The 22,798-nt window shown below is 32.1% G+C and overlaps 1 protein-coding gene across 1 annotated transcript in view; it reads right to left on the bottom strand.

The window, feature by feature from the left end:
* LOC108917915 (tubulin glycylase 3A-like) overlaps window positions 1-22,582 on the bottom strand; it is a 30,999-nt gene extending 8,417 nt beyond the window's left edge. Inside the window, exons 1-8 of the mRNA XM_018724724.1 lie at window positions 22,309-22,582; window positions 20,053-20,435; window positions 18,967-18,973; window positions 16,346-16,669; window positions 13,043-13,234; window positions 12,895-12,985; window positions 6,198-6,412; window positions 5,858-6,067 (exon numbers count right to left, since the gene is read on the bottom strand). Of these exons, the coding sequence (XP_018580240.1) occupies window positions 5,858-6,067; window positions 6,198-6,412; window positions 12,895-12,985; window positions 13,043-13,234; window positions 16,346-16,669; window positions 18,967-18,973; window positions 20,053-20,435; window positions 22,309-22,582 (1,696 nt within the window). The remainder of the gene's footprint in view (window positions 1-5,857; window positions 6,068-6,197; window positions 6,413-12,894; window positions 12,986-13,042; window positions 13,235-16,345; window positions 16,670-18,966; window positions 18,974-20,052; window positions 20,436-22,308) is intronic.
* Between the last annotated feature and the right edge of the window lie 216 nt (window positions 22,583-22,798).

Genomic DNA, 22,798 nt, shown 5'->3' with positions numbered 1-22,798 from the left:
ATGCCGCTGAATAAATACGTAACAACCCTGGTTTATTCCATCACATCCGCCGCTCATCTATCTAACGTGTACACTTGTGCATAGACGGTAACGGTAATGTATTTGAACATTTGCTTACAGCAAAAAATTAACATTATGATGTTAATAAAAACTGATTTTTGGCAAGGCATGCTCAGATCTCCTCGAGGTTCTTGCTGGGCAACAATAACGATTTAATGTGTTGATTGCATAATTATAAAAAATAATTTATAGCATTTTAAATTATTATTTGCTGACGTGAGCAAACCGTTTATTTATTGTCTTTATATGAGCGAAAATATATAAATATGGCAACGTTGCATCTAGGGCGCGTTGTTCATATCGTAGCCGTGCTCAAATTCTGAATAACCGACGACGTCAGCCGGTCAGTAATAGCCTGAAAAGGGGGTTAAATAATGATTTGAAAATATTTTTTTTCTGCTTAAATATGCATTTAATTTTTTTTTGAATCACGCCATCGTATTATACTCAGTTTTCTCTATCTGCTCTTAAAATTAATGACATTATCACCCTGTATATTACGGTTTAGTTGAGTCTAGGTTGAGGTATTGTGCTTATGGGCTGGTTCAACTTTATTTTCATATATTTTTATTGTTAAAAAAAATTTTTAAGATGTATGGCAGGTGTTGCGAATACTGTGTCGTGTATGAATATATTTATAGGCCAGTCATTATAGCTTTTTTTCGGGAATAAAAATACTATTAGAACTCTCTAGAGAATACTCTAGTATATACTAGAATACTCTGCGGAATATTGTTCAGAAACGTGTTATAAACAAAATATCAAAAAATCAACTCGAGAGTAGTTGGGAAACTTTGTTATAACAATGGTCAAAGTTATGGAAAAGTGGTTTTTTGACTCGCGTAAAAAAACTGTTATTTCTAGAGAAAAAAGGTTTATACAAAAAAGGTAGGTATTAAATAAATCTGTATAATAAGACAAGTCCGATTCAATTCCGATAATTTGTTTATGCGCAAGAGCTCAAAAATGGTCGAAATTGTCTGCTTTTTTCAATTGCTAATACTTAATGCAATTTTCATCGCAGACACTTGTAATTCAGGATTTTTGAGGCTTTTTACACCCTTAATAAGTGGTAAAAATTTCAGCCCAAAAGCTTCATTGGTTTGGCCATGGCGGAATTTGTTAGGGGGGTTAGGGTGTAAAAAGCCTCAAAAATCCCGAATAACAAGTGTCTGCGATGAAAATTGCATTAATTATTAGCAATTGAAAAAAACGGCAATTTTCGACCATTTTTGAGCTCTTGTGCATAAACAAATTATCGGAATTTAATCGGACTTTTCTCATTTTATAGGCTTATTTAATACTTACCTACCTTTTTTTGTATAAACTTTTTTCGCTGTGAATAATAGTTTTTTTACGCGAGTCAAAAAACCACTTTTCAATAACTTTGACCACTGTTAAAACAAAGTTTCCCAACTAGCCTCGAGTTGATTTTTTGATATTTTATTTATAACGGGTTTCCGAACAATATGCCGCAGAGAAACTTCTAATAGTATTTTTTTCCCGAAACAGGCTCTTTCATGTCTATAATGACTGGGCTATTAAGGATTTTCGAATTTTAACTTTATGTTGTCTGTGGATTTATGAATTATCTGTATATGTTTGTATAAATAAATATAAATTTTTGAAGAATAGGGATATTCACTGCATTAATACAAGGCAAAATGATAAATATCATATAAATTTTTATAATATAAAATTTCATTGAATTCACCGACAAGTCTTGGTCTTAAGATTTCATTTGAGTGATCACATTAAACATGCTAAAAATTTAAAAGGTTTTAAAAATGTGTTAAAAGGTTTTTTACTCGTTTTGACAATTCCTATACAAATTTGTATTTTGTCTTAAAGGAAATAAAAATTGTTATTATTTCCTTAAGCTTTAAGCTTAAGCTTTAAGTTCCGCCTGATTCTGCTAATCGGTTTCCAATATTCATAATTTCTGGAACCTTATACATAAAACATTAACAAATTCAATTTTAGCCACATGAACTACTGATATCGTTAAATAGCACTAGAATAACTGTTGAAAATGGCCATTTTCTCTAATATAATAAATTTACTTTTCGCCGAAAACTGTGCGCAATAACAGGATTATTTTTTATGGCGTTGCTTTTATTATTTATATGATTCCATAAATCTGCTTCAGATACAATCTTTGTAAAATAAACAAATTCTTTTAAAGCCTCCCAGAGAAAGAAATCAAATTTATTCAGATGTGGTGATCTTGGTGGCCAATTTTCTGGAAAATTGTCTTCGTAAACGTCAAAAATGACACATGAAGTCATACTAGTCGCAAAAATGCATACTTTACTTTCTGTCCGATTCAATTAGTAATGACGTTGTTTCCAACATCCCGATTTTAAACACATTTAACAAATTGGCATATTTTCTGATCATCTACACGTGCCTGCTCTGTGTTGGTAGAGTTATGAAACACCCTGTATAGCTGGCAGAGAAATTAATTCTTTTATTAAATAAATAATACAAACGTCAACTGGCATCATTCAGTTTTATATTTTTTATTCTTTCAAAATTAACTGTATCTTATTCGGTTAAACTGGTCGCCGGCTTGTTGAAACAAGCTCTTACAGTGTTATCCCATAAGCGGTTGGAAGAAGAAAAGCTTGTCCGAGATGTAATCTGTAGATGCAATCAGTTGCTTTTATTGCCTCGTTAAAGGATATTGCACCCACAAGTTCCGATCTGCTCACGAGAAATTAAATTCTTTTAGAGACAGGGATTTTGAGGTTTTCCGAATATAAATTTTGTAATTGTCGACAAATGAAATAAAATCAAATAGATACATTTCAGAAAGCAGTACCCTGCTATTTCTTATTGATTAATGGTCAGTTTTATTCCCATAATTTTTGAGGGTTTAAGAGTTAAAAGTATTAAATAAAANATTATAGAACGGTGCCCATTTTTAGGGTATAAATGTTGTAAGAACATTTTGAAATTTTCTTAGAATTGCTCTATAAAATTTGCTCTGAAAACGTTTTTACGATTTTTATAGAACATGAAATTGTTAGCTGGGATTTGTCGTCATGAATATGCAGTCAAACGTTGTCGGTGAAATTTGCGGACACCCTGTATGGGGTAAAAAATATATTAACAAATAAGGCAAAAAAATTGATTTAAAATATTTTCAAGTTTGTAACTTCACCGCTAGAGGGCGTAACTGCTGTAGTGTTACAGAAAATTGTCGTCTTTTCGAAATTTCGCTTATATAACCTAAGTTGAAAATACACTTTTTACGTAAAATGTTAAACCCTTCATAAGTTTACTTTGAACTTTTTTTTGTTATTATCATAGCAACGCCAGTATGAAGGACGACATCTCGAAAACTTTAAATTGTCATAACTTCTAAATGCCTTAATCGATTTCAAGAAACGACGTCTCATTTTAAAGAACTATTAATAAAATTTATTTTTTTTTATATTTATGATATGGGAATAAAAATATTATTTTCCTGTGCAACGGTAGATGATGCTAATCAAAAAAGTTTTGTAATCGTCTCCGTTAATTAAAAAAAATAAATGCAGCTCTTATAGGTTTTTTTCATAGCTTGATAGAACATTTATTAAGGAAAACAAATACACAAACCGGAGGTCGATATCGTTTTTCGTTTTCAAGTTATTGCTAAAATAGTGAAGTTGTGCTAGAACACCTCTTTTATTTAGTTCTATAAATAACATTGACATTGTTCAAGCCAAAATTAAATTGTAAAACTATATCGAGCTTGTCCTTAAAAAGTACTTTATTTTCCATTTTTTTATTAATTGCAAATATCTGACTATTTATAAAGATTATTGTTTCCATAACGAGGTAGGCTATGCCCTATGAAAACAGACAACTGAAAAGTTATGCAAACGAAATGTGACATTCAACGTCGTTATATTTTACAGAATTACTTTTCTTATTTTATTCCCCCATAAATGTTTGATATTTACAACTTTATGTGAGAAATTATTATTAACATGCGTCCAGAAACACAATTAAAACTCAATATTTGCTTTTATACAAATTTTACTATATTTTTTAATTGATGGTTTCTAATTTATTTAGGGCAATGCTAGTCTCTTAAATTTTTTAATTCATTAAATATTCTATATTTTGACGGATGCGCCAGTAACAAAATAAAATTTTGTTTTATTTAAAATTTATGCTTCCTACACTAACATATAAGAAAACGAATTTGTAGATTTTAATTTGATAGTTAAAAAGGTAATAAAGACAGGTAATCAGTGTCATAAAGATTTACATTAATTTACTAGAAAACTTGAATTAAGCCAGAAGTGTCTTACTGTACCTTCAAGCTAAACGACTATTAAATAATTATTGAAATGTTAACAACAGGTGAGAGAATTTTAGTCTAAAGGAAAATTACATTTTTCAAAGATTATGCTTTTGAGGCCGTCGTAAACGTCATATTTTGGTTTATCTCGTCGAGCTACCCCAGATTAAGTACAAATGGATTTTTGTACGTGGTCCAGAAGTCGAGATAAGGAAGATTTTGAAAGTAAGAGCGCTTGTGTACGCGCGAATTCAGTTTTGGGAGTGGCCGAGTAGTGTTATCCCCACTCCGCTGCCTGCTACAGTTAACTCGCGCCGCGCTCGAATGTTTCGGTTTGATGCACAATTAAAAATGCAGAAGTGACTAAAATGAACCACAGTATTTTTTTTTTATTGAAAATATAAGTTTTCAATTTCAATCTCTGTAAGAATGGATGCTGTAGCACTTAAATAGCGGTCTGTGGAATTTTTTGAAAAAAAAAAAAATCTCGGCTTCAGAAGGTCGTAGAGTAAGTTTTTTTTTAAATTCGCGTAGAAATGCCAGCAATCGATTCCTGTAATAGACATTATCGAGAAATGAAAATCAAAAAAGATATTCAAGAAAAACGCTGCAAAAAAATTTATACTTTCTTCAGTAATTTTTGGACACTTGAAATGAATAAAATCGTTATCACTCTTTTTTACTATGAAAGTACAACTCTTAAGGAAAAAATTAAGCCCCAATTCATGTCTCTACGACTATTCGTCGAGCAAGAAGAGACGTTTTTCGAGATGACCTTTTTTTCAAAAAATCGATATAACTCGAAAAATTTTTAATACTTTTTAATTTAAAAGTAGGCACTTTTTTGCGTTGCCGAAGGCTACATTTACAGTAAGTAACAAGTTTCAAAACCTTAATTTGCAAGAGATACAGCAAAAACAATAAAAGTCGATTTTTGACGGTTTTTTCAATATATCTAAGTAATATAGCAATATATATATTTAAAAAAACGAATCGATAGGTTTTTTAATAGCTACAACTTTCTCATTTAACGTTTTTCTATTGGAGTTCAAGTTTTTTTTTTATTAGCGAAAAACCGTTTTTTTGACTTTTATGAATTTTTTAGGTTAACTTCGCCATTTATGCGCCACAGAAAAAAAGCACTATCTTTCTTAGAATTTTTTTCCTATATCACTTTATTTTTTATTTCCAGGTCGTATTTTTGTAAATTTAACATTAGGATGTGACAGATTGATTGGACTAATCTGCGTTATATTTCATCTCTAGGGATAGGGACAAAAAAAAGAAAGTGTAATTTCCAGAAAAATATGTCGGTTATCTTCCATATCATTTTCTTTGATTTGTATTCTATCTTTAATCCAAGAAAAGTCTGAAGATAATAGATAATCTAGGAAAGTAGTCTTTGCAAGCAAAATTATTACTTTCATCCCTAGTCTCCTTTGTAAAGTTACAATCTCACATTAGTACCTAGTGTTATTTTTAAAGAATTTTAATTTGTACCTTTTATGATATCTTCCATGCATTGTGAGCACAACCTGCTGGTAACTTTTGTGGAGAAAGAGAGGTCTGGACTACAATTAATTTCAATCAACCAAGGTCTGAAATCCTCAGATACCATAAAATCAGCTCCGTATATTTCAAAGGTATTTTGCCTCCGATCCATGGTGTCTTGACTAGCTAGCATGGCACATATTATACTCTGCTGCATGCCTAAAAATTGTTTCATTGCACATTATTTAACATTTATTAACATTTATACAGGACGTCTCAATAAAAGAAAGGGTAGATAGTTTGATTTGCTGCAATGGAAAATCCTGTACACGTAACGTATATATCTTACCAGGATAAATAACATTGTCCCATTTTTCCATGCAACCAATTTTTTTTAAATATGCTTTGAACATCTGACAATCCCACATGTTGTCGTCAGGCAGGGCTTTATCCCTCTGTTGCATGTTGGTATATTTGCACTGTACGGCGTGGTTTGTTAAGTGCAACGATTCGTGGAAATTGTTCAAATCAAACATTTGGCTGCTAAATCGTAAATAACAGTCTCTGAAAAAACAAAAAACGTACTACAATTTACGCACGATCATTTTATCGTATTTATGAATAAAGAACCTTATTTTAATTGATTAATTAACAATTAAACAAAATTTTTTTTAATTGTTAATTAATTATATTCTGGACTGAAATTTTTTAGACAACCCATTTGCAATATATTTATTGACATATTTAATTGGATATAAAATACTTTTCATGCATTAACCAGCTCGGTGAAGGTCGTTTTATGGTGGGATCCTATACTATTTAGAGAGTTACTTTAGGGGGGGGGGGTACTTTCAATACATTTTTTCGATTTGAGCCTCTCTGAGAAAACATTCGAATCTCAAAATGGCCGCTTTTAGTTCATATTTGCTTAGCTTTTCCTAGTGATAAAAACAATTTTTGCAAAAAGCATGTCAAAAATGACAATCGTTTTGGTAACTGTTAAACTAATTATGTGTACCTAATCGGCAAGGAAAAATAAATTTATTTTTTACTCGTAAACCATTAAATATACGAAAAAATGGGAAGAGTAAAAACAGTTTCTAAATTAAATGTAGTATTAAAAGCTACTTTTCTTGTTGGAATTGGCTAACGTAGAAAAAAGTTCTGAGAGAAATAAAACCAAGGGGTGCTAATTTATTTCAAAACATAAACCAGAAAAAAAAGACTACCCAAAAATACCATTCAACTAGTTGTTAACGTGTACTAAAATTCAAATTTCTAAGTTTAACCGTTTTCGCGAATTTTTTTCGGCCATTTTGAGATTTGAATATTTTCTCAGGAGGGGCTCAAATAAAAAAAAAATTTATTGGAAGTACCCCCCTAAAATTACTTTTTAATCGCCTCCTTAAAATATTTGCCCATCATTATGAAACATCCTGTATATAGGATGGTCAGATTGAACCATAGAGTGACTATATATTCTATGCATGAAAATAATGGGATTTAGCCAAATATGCATTAAAATATTGCTCCTTTAAAAAATACAGTGTGTTAAATATTGATTTTAGATTTATTATACAGGGTGATTCTCAACTTATCCAAAAAAACTTGGGAATAGATGAGTCATGAAAAATGGAGTTAATATGGTAAAAAATTTTTTTTGTAAAATCCTTATAGTTTCCGAGAAAAAATATTATTGACGTTGTAGTATTTTCAACCCTTATATCGCTGGGCTACTGTAGTCTTTAGCGTTATTCGCGTTGTGTGCTGTGCGTAGTGCGCTCTCTCTCCATGTGGCCCCAGGCGATTCCGAATACTAAAATTCGATTTTACGATAGTGTTTACATTAGTTTTTCAAGTATCAAAAATGGCTTAAGTGTATAGCAAGTCGGAGTTGATGGATATCGTTTTAATTTATGGGGAAGCAAGACAACATTTGTGTTATTGTGAAGCATTTGTGTTAGTTCGTAGGAACTGTGTTTACACGTCGGTAAAAATTTTGAACAGTTGTTGTAACATCAGGTACCTAGGTATATCAAATTATTTTATTAATTAAAACCACAAATTAATTTAATTTATTAATAATAGCGGCAAAAGCAATTAAATTTGCTGATATAAAATAGGTGTCATAAAATTTTATTTATTTATTTCTTTGGGAAAGAAATTCTTACAATTTTTTGTCCGTTCCTTTTTTGTATAACATTTTGTCACCGTGGCGGTCGAAGACTGCATGCTTTGCATTGCGCAGGGTCAGGTTTTACAGTGGATCAGTTTCCAGTGCCGTGCAGAAGTGTATTTTTAAATCATTTTCGAACAGCCCTTTTTGATTTTCTTTACAAAATTGTATTTGAAAGAGTCCTCTGTACATTCAAAAAATTTCTGAATCCCCTGTATATTTCATAAATTTTATTTAACATTGTAAATTTGTTGTTGCTGGATATAACAAATGTTTGTTTAATAACAGTCGGCAGAACCTACTTGTGTTAGTAAATGAATCATGTCAGCAGTTGTCAGAAAGTTCACTTGCATTAAATGATTCTAGTGCGAATATCTTGAAACTGGGGAGGGTTATCGATATCAAACAAGTATACCTTTTTCCTTTAAAAATAATAATCAGTTAATCAGTATTTTTATTGAAAATAGAGGGTTGCATAAAAAATTACGATGCGCAATTTTTATTCATAAGTGCATAACTAGCGCCCTCTATTAGTAATCTGATAACTAAGTTCAAATTCGGATTTCCCTCCATCAAAAAACCCTCATTCCGAGTTTTCAAGTTATTTTCTCTAAAACTAAAATTTAACACTGTATCTTTTAAAAATAGCAATATTTTGTTAAGGCATATTTGGCTAAATCTCATTATTTTCATGTCTACAATCTATAGTTCCTCTATGACTGTGACCCAATCATTACGGAAAATCCTGTTTAGTGACATAAGTGGTTGTAGAAAAATATTTTTTCACTCATACAATATGTCCCATAATTAAAAATACAAATTTTAAACTCGTACGAATAAATAAATAAAATTTTAGAGATATACTATTTTATTCACAAGACAGGTTAAGGATCACAGATAGGGCAGATTCCATGAAGTGGGTGAAGGTATAAAGTGGGTAACTAAAAAAGATATATTACTCCATGAAAATGTAGGAAGCACCATCAGTCGTTCATCACTAGATTCACCTTCACGGTTTTTCTACCGATCATAAAAAAATTAGAATTTTTGTTTAATTTGGTGTATTATTTTTGTCTTTCTGTTATCCCCCAGAGTAAAAATTAGAATTCCTTCAAAATTAATTGATGATATTCCTCTGATATCTAATGTAAAAATTACTGCTTGTCTTTAGTGTATTATTATTATTATTATTATTATTATTATTATTATTATTATTATTATTATTAACCTTATTCTCTAGTGACCTTGACTTCTTTGCCATTGCGCATTCTACCCTCAGGACTCAAAGGATTTGGTTGACCTGTATATTATTTCAAATGAATTTATTAATATAAACGAGCCTTTTTATCTATTCTACACAAAGTTTTCTTATAAAATACGAGTAACTATAATTCCCCACATACGGACTAGTAAATAAAATTCTCACGTCCCACATTGAGAATAAAAGCATACGGAGCACAAACAACGTTTTGGCGGTAGCGGATTNGCGACTTTTTGTTTCGGCAAGCTGAATTTATCACTATAGATGCTAAATATTATGTACAATAACATATTAGTTTCCACAGTCATAAAAATGGGGGGAAGATTGTTTACAGGGTGGTTAATTGTATAATTTTTACGTAAATTCACGTTTTTCGCTTATAATTTTTTTCTGTTCATTTCCACGAGAAAACAGTAATGTATTTTTTTTCGTCTTCAAAAGACTTACAAAACTAGCCTTCGAGCGTCAAAAAATATTGATTAGATCAAAAGTTATAAACTGAAGAAGTTTATTTATGACTTGAATTAAACATTTATAAACTGCATTATTATTACCAGAACATTTTGGTATCGCATCCTCTCATTCCTTATCACTGTCTAATAACTCACACGAAATCTGGAATCGATAAGTTGAATAGTTTATAAGTTATGGCCTTATAAATATTAACTAATTTAGTCTGGACGATTCCGAGGATCTTCCATAATCGCACTGATTTTTCTTTATGTTAGATTTCATAATAATACATTGAAATCTATCATTTTTTTTTAATTCCAAATTTGCAACCTGGATTTTTTTTTTATTTTTTAGGCACGAGCGTGATATAGTTATATATTATTACATATTCGGAAGGCTTATGAAAACAGCTTTAAGTTAAAAAAAATCGTCAAATATATTATTTTCAAGCGAATTTCGCTTATTTAGCAGCAGGACTCAAAGACTGGCTATTTGGTGATGAACCAGTACCATTTCAAAACACACACGGCAGGACTATGAATATTATCGCCTTTTTCTTCGGACTCGCTGTCGTTCGCTTCCCCCACCCTTCCGCCGCGCCACGGCTCGCCGAAAATCAAGCGACCCACTGACTTTTGACAATATTTCTTATGCACTTAACATACTTCCACAAATAAAATATTTTTACCTGGGAAAGTACTCGGGTTGCCGGTTATTATACTATTTTTTTTTGCCGCTACCAACCCAATTTGTTTATCAATAGGCCGTCAACTTTGACAGTCTGTAACTCCGTTGTTTTTCAACGAATCTTGACGATTTTTTATAACTTAAAGCTCTTTTCATAAGCTTTCCGAATATGTAATAATATATAACTATATCACACTCGTACGTCGTATATTTCATTTTGCAACCAAGACTAAAAAATTAAAAAAAAATCCAGGTTGCAAATTTGAAATTAAAAAAAATAAATAATAGATTTCAATATATTATTATGAAATCTACCATGAAAAAATCAGTGCGATTGTAAAAGATCCTCGGGATCGTCCAGACTAATAATTAGTTAATTTGTTTATAAGGCCATAACTTGTAAAGTATTCAACTTAACGATTCCAGATTTCGTGTGAGTTATTAGACAGATAAGGAATGAGACAATGCGATGCCAAAACGTTCTGGTAATAATAACGCAGTTTATAAATGTTTAATTCAAAAGTCATAAATAAACTTTCTTCTGTTTATAACTTTTGATCTAATCAATATATTTTGACCCTTGAGGGCTAGTTTTGTAGGTCTTTTGAAGGCGAAAAAAAGCACTGTACTCTTTTCTCGTGGAAATGAACGGAAAAAGTTTTAAGGGAAAAACGTGAATTTACGTAAAAATTATACAATTAACCACCCTGTAAACAATTTTCCTCCCATTTTTATGACTGTGGAAACTAACATGTTATTGTACATAATATTTAGCATCTATAGTGATAAATTCAGCTTGCCGAAACAAAAAGTCGCGAAATGGTCATTTCCCAGCTTACTTTCCTGGCCTATTAAAACTCAGCAGTAAAACAATATACATCGTTTTCACAAGTAGTTCTAACTTTAATTTTACTAATTTTCTTTTATGAAGTATTTAGGTAAATTGGAGACGATGAATTTGATCGCTAATTTTTTAGGACTGTATCATAAGTGCCTTAATTAGTAGATCATTGATAACGGAATTTCTCACGTCTTTCCCAGGTTATTTCAGAAACGATAAATTTAATTTCAATTTTGTCTCTGATCAAAAAATATGCTACTTGAAAGTTGTTCAGATCATTGGGTGAAAGAGTTGCTAACCTTGAATGTGTTCATAACCATGACCTTGAAGGCTAATCAAGAGCTTGGATTTGATCTTGACTGGCCTTCAAGGTCATTTGATAGTCGACAACAGATCGATCATGATGACCTCTAAAAATGTTTTAAGGATGTTCGGGATCATGAATCGGTGATCTTGGATTTAATCTTGAAGGTCATTTGAAGGCAGACTTTATTTCTTTTTATATCGGCACCTGTATTCCTGAGGTTGGATTCTGGAACAGCTTTAAATTCTACACCCGAGTACGTTGCAAGGTAATAAGAAGTGAAATTAACAGTTCATTTGAAGATGAAATCAATAGTTAATCCTGGAAGAGTAACGAAATTAACTCGTAATTGAAATAGAGGTGTGATATTTTGTTTTTGTAAATAATTTTCTCGCAAAACTGTAATCTTCTGTCCGCGTCATCTGCTTATAGTTCTTGTAAGACGTTAACTTTGTAAGGATGCTACCTTTGAGACTTCAGAGTTCTGTGAACTGAGGACTTCGACGAGTTGAAGTTGGCTGAGATAGATCTAATGGATGAGTGACAATTTTCAGTAATGGCGAGCATCACATTTTAACGGTAATTTTCGCATACCGTTCTTCGCCTTCCTGATCCAGGTAAATCTTTTATATTGCCGGTTTCTTCAAACTTTTTGGATAGTTTGGTCTGGATACTTATGGTGAGATAAGTCACATACCTCCTGTTGACTACGGACTTTATCTCCGCATCCAATCATAATTAAAATTTCAATCCTCTGTTTTTCGCTTAAACGGGCAATCATTTTTCAAAATAATTTAACAACGAATGAATTGGAATTAAAACGATTTACGTTATACCTAAGGTACTCCGGTGAATTTTATGTTTATCGATGTGTTTTTTTTTTGAGAAAAAAAGCTTTAAAGTAAGTAGAAAAAGATTAATAAAGAGTAGGTACGGTTTTTAAAGTACAGAAGAGACTATGATTGTTTGAAATGATCGCCAGTACGACATAAAAGACAATTTTTTAATTTTTCTTGACAACTATGACAAAAAAGTAGGTATAACCTTATATCGCTGAATTTGTCTTTAGAAGGGTTATCTATTTATACTATAAAGTATAGAGAGTCCTATTAAAAAATATATCGGTAATGTTATAGGTCTGTCAAACATGGCTTAAAAAAATAGAAAATATTGCAGAAAAGTTACAATTTCTATTTACCTGTTTTAGCGATTATTTTAAATTTCAACTGAAAAAAATATATGAATTTTGTTCCATCATTTTGGGACTGTATGCGTTTTCTTGTAAGTTTATACATATATTTAAAGTAGAAAAATAGATCATTACCTATACATCCATATGGTAAGTGGCTGAACGTTCGTCACCATAAACCACTGTCTGATATCAAATTTCGTTTGGTATATAATTAAAGGTTTTTCTGAAAACAAACTACAATTTCTTTAAGTTTATAACAAATTACTCATTTGCGCTTTACCTATGTACTTTTGGACAACGTATTTTAATTTTTGGCCCATTACTTTATCCACGGAAGAGATATTCTTCACAAGTTGAATTCCTCTCCCTCTACATTTGTTACCCGGTTTGAGAATCCAAATATTCTTCATGCCATCGATGTCGTACTGAGGCCAGTATTTGCTCATGTCTTTCAGACTGGACTTGGATTTGGCTACAATATACATGTGTAATAATGTCATTGCGAAAAACTTTCATGACTGGTTCATTTAGTGAAAACAAACGAACAAAAGTAATTCATTTTAGATGATTGCTAAAAGCTCTATGCTTACATATAAAATGTGAACAAAAACTAACCAGTGATGTTGGAATTATGAAGTCTTGAGCATGTCAGTGCGACTATTTTTTACAGCTTTCGACGTAGATTATCTCAACAACGGTGTATCGTTGAACTTAATTCCACTTTTGGCTATGAAGCACTATTAAAAATCATTGTATATTGGTGGTACACGGAATTAAATCGTTGTTGTGGTTCGCTCATTGACGAATTTGGTGAAAGTCGTCAATACATTGCTGCTGATATTGCAAGATCGTCATGTGACTTATCGTGAAATCGAGGCATTCTTGGGACCGGCATACATTCAATATTGCATGAACATTTGGCTACCAAAAAAATTTGTTCGCGTTGGGTCCCACATCATTTCACAAACGTTCAAAAAAGGCTCGTGTCGATTGGTCGAAAGAAATGCTCAAGAAATACGATCGTAGTGCTTCAAAACACATCTGTGACATTGTAACAGGTGACGAATTATGGATCTATGCATATGAGCCCGAAAGTACACAGCAGTCGACTGTATGGCTCTTTCAAAATGAGCCAAATCCAACAAGTTGTTCTCGCACGAAGCACTTCTAAGCAAATGGAAAAACCGGATATGTGGTAACTGTACCATTAGTGCAACGTCGAACGGTTAATTCTGAATAATACACAACCATTTCTTTGTCAGAAATCTTCGGAAAAATAAGGGACTCAATTGCCAAAGACGCACCATTTTCCACCAGGACAATGCGACCTTTTACACATCGGCTCAAATAAGAGACTTTTTGAGAGCTGAAAAAGTCGAATTGATGCGTTATCCATCGTACAACCCTGATTTGGCATCCAATTACTTTGTTTTTATTTCTGCACATCAAAAATAAAATACGAGCTCAACGTTTTTCAATGTTTGTAGAAGCGGCTGAAGCGTTCAAAACGTAGGTTTTGGCAGTACCTCAATCGGAGTGAAAAAAGTGCTTAGAAAATTGGTTCACGCGCATTCAAAAATGTATTGATTGATCTTCAGGGTGAATATTTTGAAAAACAATAAAGCCATATACGATGTTTAATTTCTTTTTTGTTTTCTAATCCAAAACATAAAAGGCAACCCTTATAACATTGACAATATTTTAAGACTCGTTATTTGAATTCTGCAAAGTAAACTTAAGGGAAATACAAGTTTTGTTTGGAAATGGTCTGTCTTAATATCTAAAAATGATATTTAGTACAAGCATTGGGTTTGTTGAAGGCATTTAGGTAGACACCTGATTGTAGGTATATGATATTTCCATTCAACGACCAATGAAAGATTTCGAACCGTAAATAATAATTAGTCAAGCGTATCAGTATTTTATGTGTAATCAAGAATACTTCGATATTCTCAATGTGATATTTTAGGCAAGTCGACAATCTAAGTAAATTTACCTTAGTCCAAACATACTTCATTTAAGAGTCATTATTAAATTCTTACTTTTGATGTGAATTTTTAGAATCGACATAAGGATATGTATCTGTTTCAAATAGTGTATACGTTAAAGGGGCACGGGAAACAATAAAAATCGTATTCAAACTCCAATTATGTGTTGATTGTGCACAAACATGTCTCTTAACATTGTCGGATTTCAAGTGAAAAGGGAGTATTAATTTGCTGTTCTGAAAAAAATAGATACTAAATGATGTATATCTGGGATATGAAATATTTTAGCAGTTGTAATTAAATTAATTATTTTTCTCTCTTTAGCAGACGAATCGATTGGAAGATTTGAAAGGATTAGAAAAATTCCTATTTCTGCCAGCTGTAAGCTTTCTGTACTTTTGTACATTATGATATTGTATATTATGATATGGTACATTATCAGTCACAACAATACAATTCGGAGGGAGGTCTTGAATCAACTTCTCTGCTTCTCTGTAAGCCACTTCTCATAATTTCACCACCGGCATGAACAATAACTAATCGATTACCTTTAGATATACTTGAAAGCAAACCGTTACTGATATTGTCTGTCCTACTGTTGGAACTAGTATGGCCAGCATGATTCATGCTGCATGAATGTAAGTTTAATCTAAAAAGACAATTGGCCTACGTAAATATCAGTCTTCTTTATTAGTACGCGCCGATTGTTCTTAGTTTTATTTCACTTAAATCCCAGTTTTTTAATAATGGTGTACAGGAAGGTACATTTTCCCGGAAAGTCGTATTCCATCACTTAATTTTTCTTGTACCTAATTGTGTCAGAGTAACTCCGTTTTGAGAACACTATAAATCATGTTTCTAATATCCATTTATCCAATTTTGGTATGCTGGTTTTTGTACATACCTATTTTTTTGCGTTTTTTTGGGAGAACATTAAACGTCAGACCAAAGAAGATACGAGTAAAATTTTGAATATAAATAGGATTATTTCATATGAACATTTTTCTAAAAACGTTCAGTCTTCGCGATACAGGGTGATAAAGTTTCAACAAAGAGAGAATTACATTTGGTACATATCACAATAAGTTGCCTTAAGAAGCGGTAACATCAAGTAAACAACCAGTGGCGAAGAAATGGGCATTCGTCTTTATTAACTTCTCATATTGTTTATAATAAATTCATATTTGTTGTTAAAAGTACTAATTATAGATAGACGAGTTGGAGTTGGGCACTGTCTCCTTTTTAACGTCAAATAACATGACAGCTGAATTCCCCAAACCCCTCCTAATTCCAATGCCATTGGTTAGTTTTTGTTTAAAATGTGTATATGGGTTGTAGCAACTATGAAGGAGCTGCAGTCTATGACTTTAATATTTTAATATTTTTGAATAATTGCGAAAAATTGTTTCACGTCTGTCTTTTGCGCAGATCGTAGCGTAGGAAAAGCTTTTGTTTAATTTGACGAAAAAAATTCGTCCTGAAAGTTTATCGCAACGTCGATGTTACATTCTATATTTAAGCTCAATAATTAAGATGCTAGACGAATATACTAAATACTTTGCTTTAATTAAGAATTATAATTAAAATTGTTTTACCATAAGCAGATTGTATTGGTTCAGTGAATTCGATAAATAACTCATTTCCATGTACGATTAAATAGTAGTTGGATAGAAATTGTTCCCATTCATGGTCCCAAATGCGAGGAAAATCCTTATCTATGTCTATATGTTTTTGGATAGCTATGTAATCTGTACACCTATCTATGGCAAATTGTAGGGCAGAAAAAGGTACTTTTCCTTCTGGAGACTGAATGTCACGCTTACTGCCTTTTTCGTACTTTTCTACGAACCATTTTAATAGCCCCATACACGCTGACATGCGAAAATCATCCACAAATAAGTTGTAGTGATCTGGAAATCCTAAATTTTCAAATTTGTACAGTTTTTTTGAGGAAAATAAACCTTAATAATAATAGACAATGTAAAAGTGAAACCAATAGATGTATGAATAATATTTTTGAACAAAAAATTAATTAATATCTATTACTTCTACATACAGGTAAACATAAATTCACCAAAAATTGAATATCTAGTTATTTTTCTATTTATTTAGATACTTTTTCACTTATGAAAAAAACAATAAAATATTTATGAAGTTCTTATGCTAAATTCAGGGTTATTTTTATGAAACTAATTTTGTCTAACCAAAAACCTCATACTAAAGAAAATGAGACTAATCCACCTGCTTTTTCAGTGCGAGATTTCTGATTATGTAAAACTAGTTTAATAAAAATGCCTTGATTGACAACGGTATACAACGCCGAGAGTTCTTGGTTCAATCGAATGATGACAACAACCCGTGCCGACGAGAGACGAGCATGAAGAAAATTTCGAGTAACTATCGAGAAAAAAAACCGCGAAAAAGATTGAATTTAAATTCAACATTGTCTAATTTCAGACTTCAAACTTCACCCAAACAGCCATACGAGGCAGGAACGCAGATATCGCCAACTGGAATGGGGTGCCACTAAACCGGATCACGTAACAGGAAGATTACCGGAATTCACCCCGCAGGCGAGTGAACACGCACCCTAGCCAATTGCAGTTGTTTAACAATTGCATAGTCCTTGGCCAGAGTGTGTACGCCATAAGCAAAAGCATTCGTATTTGAAACAGCTGCATTTCTGTCATATCAAACAAGCATAAATAAATCACATATTTCAACCTCAACCTGTGTTATTATTTCTCTACATAATCTTTAGTGTCTAAGAGACTGTGATTTTCACTAGGGGTATCAGAGCCGTAAAGTGCCATACAGGGTGAACAAAAAAGCTCCAAAGAGACCAAATTTGGAAAAAAGCAATCAAGCCTTGTTGCTTGAGGAAAACCCGATCTATTTGACTCCACGACACTATGTTTTAAATTCTAAAATAATATAAATTTTTTGTAAATAATCCAACCTACTTGAAATAATGTATGTAGGATGAGTTAGCTTTTGTAGCAGGATATCTACTGATTGTTGGTACCACTTTAACAACAACAAAAATGTTTATAAAGTTATAGACCATAGTACGCTTTTATTTTTTAATTTAAAAGTCTCATTTAAAATGTAATAGTACTGCGGAAAATCGCTAAGGATATCAAAGGTTAAACTTTTATTGTAAAAACGTTGCATTTTATCCGACAATGAAATCTTGCAGTTATAAAAATATGCATCTCCTTTAATAATAGAGACAAGACAAAGAAATACCATTTTAAGAACAGATCAGCCAGTGTGATTATTGTTTTACAGATGACGTTTGTGTACTCCACAGGGCGTTATCAAAATTCTGTAAAAAATTCCTTTTCAAAGTAACTTCCAGTATTTAATCAAAATTGAATCGTGACTGAAAATCGGTACATCAATATTCCCCGCGAATCAGTCCGCAATCAAAAAAATTCATTTTAATCGGATAAATAGGTCAGAAAATATTTAACATCAAACTTATCAGAAATTTCAGGTGATGTTTTCGCCACTTTATTTTCCGAAATAATACGATTTTATTTTATATACATATCTTTGTAATAAAGAAATTCAAAACAGAAAAAATAAGATCCTGTACTGTGATATAACCAAAAGCTGCAAGCTGCAAAGTTCATCCTGTATTTATATAACGATAAAAAATACGCGCTAAAATGATTTCTTTTTATAAAATTGAGATAGACCAATTTTAATTTTGAGAAAACGTTTTGTTATCAATTCTGATGTTGTCACATTCACCTCTACGATCGGTGACACACATTTTTTCCTTTATACAGGGTATTGATTGATGATTTAAAAATTTGAAAGATTGTAGAGGATGTCAATTCGAAACACTTTGCAATAAGGAACCTATAGCCGGAAATATGAAATAAAGTTTTTACAGCTCTATACACTTTCTACGCATTCGATAAATGAACCACCATAATACTGTAGTTTATAGTTTGGTTCAAAATCAAGCTGTCCCATACTTTGAACTGGTTGATCATGGAATGGATGTAGGTGCTCACCGTTCAAGACCTGCTAATACTCACGTGTTCTCAAACTCACGTGCATTGCGTGGGCAATTGTACGTGTGCTTGTACTTGCCTAATGTGTATCAGCAGACACGGTTCCTCTTTCCCTCAGTCGACGATCAACATTGGTTAATAATGGGTTGCTAGGTAGTCGTCTTTTTGGGTACCTTCCTGCGTACAACCGAGAAGCTCCACTGGCATTCCTGCACGTTTCACCATAACACAAAATTCAGCAAGTTCTCCAAATGTGTAATTATCCTCGATGAAGTCAGAACTTAACTGTACTATATAAAGCACGATAAACAGAAAACTGTAATGGACTCAATTTGACTAGCTGTATGGTTACAGACAGCGCCAGTGGATGGAAGGGGTGAACTGATGGACGACAACCACTAAGTAAACAACTTCCTTTACACAGACTTAGGTAGACCACTATAGTTGTGTGTCTTCCGTTTGCAGCAATTATATAATGTCAATGGATAGAAGGGTAGCTACTCACACCTCCTTGCTACTGTAAAAGCTGTATTTCACATTTCCCGCTATAGGTTCTTTATTGCAAAATGTTCAGAATTTCATCTTCTACAATCTTCCAAATTTTTAAAACCCCATTCTGTAACACCCTGTATAACAATTCTATAACCCTGTCTTCTTTTTAAAACTAATACAAGATTCTTCGTAATGTTTGATGTCAGAATACGCCTTCCCAATTAAAAATTAACTAGTCCCGGTAATTTTTTACAAATTCGTTACCTACAAGTTTTATTTATTTTAGTAAAAGGTATAGTTTTGATAATATTCACCACAAAATTGACAGTGGAGGAATTTCTAAGATTGATGCCTGAATCAATCCCTAAGATTTTCTCCTTTAAGGATTTATTAATTTCATTTAAACCTATATATTTTCCTTCTTTTGCGACAGTCTATAAATAGATGGAACTAAGGATTATGCAAATTTATTTCAATGCGAGCATAGTTGCAATCGATCCAAACAATTTTACGAGATCACCTAAGATATAACAGGAACAACCGAAATAATTAATGTTGTTGATTTTTTAACTTGCCCTTGTTTGGAACCTAATCAATTAGCAATATACGGCGCAAGGTACGGAATTCTTAAAATAGTACTTAATGACTGTCAAAGCTTAAAGTAGGAATCTTATTTAAAGTTTAAATTTAGTTTTCTTATGTTTTTCTTTTTCGTAATAATAATGATCTTAATTTTAAATTAATGTAAACGATATAAGTTGATGAAAATACTTTCCTAATACATAAACTCTTGGAAAATTAATACTAGACACTCCCGCTTCAGTATACCAATAAGCCTGTTGCAAAAGCAGTGCTAGTCCTTCCTTGGACGCAAATAATGATCTGCTGAAACGATTTATCAATTTAAAAGCGTTCCCTCTATGTTGAAGGTCACTTTGGTCCTTTCGCATACTCCAGTAGAAATCAACGTCATAGTTTTGAAGCATTCTGGACATCACCGTTTTTTCGCATTTCTCAACGTAACTTTGAGTTGATTCCCATTCTTGCTTTTTTGGCAAGTTACTGGTCACTTCATCTAGATTTGAATATTTAATTTTCCCTGCATGTTCAATTTTTTCTAGCCAATTTCGTTTCAGTAGTTCTCTTCGTATAACTGGCCAACCACCTACAAGCACAAGACCAATTTCAGAGCTATTTGAAAAAAATGTGATATTTGAATTTGTAATACAGCCTTAAAGTGCACCTTGTATTATTATACAAGTGTAGGTACTCTAAAATACATCGTCTTCTGAATAAAATATAAGCGATTTTGTGCTTCCTAGTTTCCGCCATTGATTGACATAATGGTTATCAATTTCAATGAATTTTTAAATTTACTTAGTTAAATTACAAGCCTTAGTTTCATCAATCTAAGTCAAACATTTTCAAAGACATTCGCGTAAACGTTATATTTTTAAAAACTTTAAACCATATTTTTGGAAAAGTAACAGTTTAGGACATACAATCGTACGAACTTTTCCTTTTAAAATAATCCAGGGAATTAGCCCCTGAAATGATATACACCCTACATAATAATCATTTTTTAATTACATGAACTTTTGGGGTAACATTTAATCAGAACTATAGATTATAATGTCCTTTTGTAAAAGACATAAATAATATTTCGTGATAACAGACAAAAGAAAGCCACAATGGTAAATAATAATAATAATAATGCTTTATTGCCCAACAGTCAAGACCAATAATAGGACAATTACATATACAACAATAGGTAAAGTAATAATGACTGATAAATAGAAAAAAAAAAGACAAAGGGAATAACTTATATAACTAACTAACAGAAATCTTCATCTACAGTACCTGAAACGATTAATAAACTAGATTTTAAGCTGGTATGATTTATACCACAAAGATGCGACACCATATTAAATAAGTTGCACATATTGTATATAGGTGACTTAAATAAAATATTAGTTTTTCTTCGCAAGCAATAAAAAGTATCGGTATTTCTAGAATTATGCCTAGGAACATGAAAATTAAATTTACTCAGAAGCTCAGGATCAATTTGACCATTTAATAACTTGTAGAGGAAAGTGACTGAGTTTAATTTTCTCCTCAAATCTAAACTTTGAAATCCAAATCTATCAATCAGTTGCCTATATGGTGTACCTCTTTCAGGATAAGCATTATCTATCTTAAAGTCAAGATGACAAAAATATTAATTGTAGTGTGAAAAGTGACAACTGATAATGTAGTGAAACTAGTTGGAATATCGTTATAAAGTTGCGAGAAGGTTCCTATTTATGAAGTCGAAATGTTCTTTTTCTCTAGTTAGTTTTACCCAACTAGCCCCAAATTTTATAGCTTCAGAAACTTCAGAAACAAACACATTTCTTTCCCCAGTGACAAATATTTCTCGAAGTTCTGAAGTAGAACATATTTCTTATTTTTCTAAAGTTGGTCAATTGGTTCAATTAAAACTAAGAGACTAACTAAGAATTAAGAAGAAGAATTTTAAGTCACTTAAAGAATAAGACAAGACACTTAAATTCCGATATTTTCCAGGTGGAGAACACCCTGTATATCTGTACTTTACGTTGACTACAAACTTTTGTATGAATGTAAAACCGCATCTTCATTTAGTGAATTTAGACTATTCAACAAGTGAAAACGAATCTGCCTAAATGTACGAAACACCAATACCAACACTTGATATGTGAACAATTGGTAAATATACCCAACGTGTTGAGAATGTTTAGGAACATTTGAGGTGATATTTGTCACGTTTTCATGCTACACATCTGTGTGTCGTGTGTATGACACAACTTGGCGCATCAATGAATATTTTTGGAGAACTTTCATGCATATCAAACATTGCTAGCATATATCGACGTTAGTATGCGAGATTTGCATTAATTTCTTTCCATAATCTCCTACTTATTCGGCAACGCGAATTATTGAAAACGTTAGTCAAATTGTGACTAGATTTGTAGTTAAATAAAACTAATACTATGTTTAGATGTTAAACTTTCTTTTACCTTTGATTGAAAAAACTTTGTGATCCCTTGTCGCATTCTCTACAATTTTTCTCAATTGAGCTAATCTCTCCGAAGTGATAGTGCATTTATATTTATTTTCAATGTAACTGTTGGATCTTTTCGTACATTTGTTTATGGTTTCTTGTATTTCTGCGGTGACAGTACGTATTTTTGAGGACGATGGAGCACTGGACACAAGAGATGTGACTTCGAGGTTTTTCGGTTTGTCTTTTTCGTTAATTTTTTCCTCAGTGTTTTCTTCATCGGCTTTCATTTTTTGGCATTTTTGAGTGACACTGAAATGTGTCAATGTTTTGCTTCTCCTGGGCAACTGTCGACTTGCGTTGCCCAGGAACCTGTCTCATTTGGTCATTGTTAACATCGAATAACTCTTTGTTGCAAATGAAATTTTTCTGAAATTAGAAAAATATACAGGGTGATTCATTAACAATGGGAAAGTCGAAAGCTGAAGATACTACACGTGAAATGG

Source organism: Anoplophora glabripennis, unplaced genomic scaffold (assembly GCF_000390285.2).
Source record: "Anoplophora glabripennis isolate ALB-LARVAE unplaced genomic scaffold, Agla_2.0 scaffold66, whole genome shotgun sequence".
In the NCBI taxonomy this organism is placed as follows: Eukaryota; Metazoa; Arthropoda; class Insecta; order Coleoptera; family Cerambycidae; genus Anoplophora; species Anoplophora glabripennis.
This window is presented reverse-complemented; position numbering and strand designations above follow the sequence as displayed.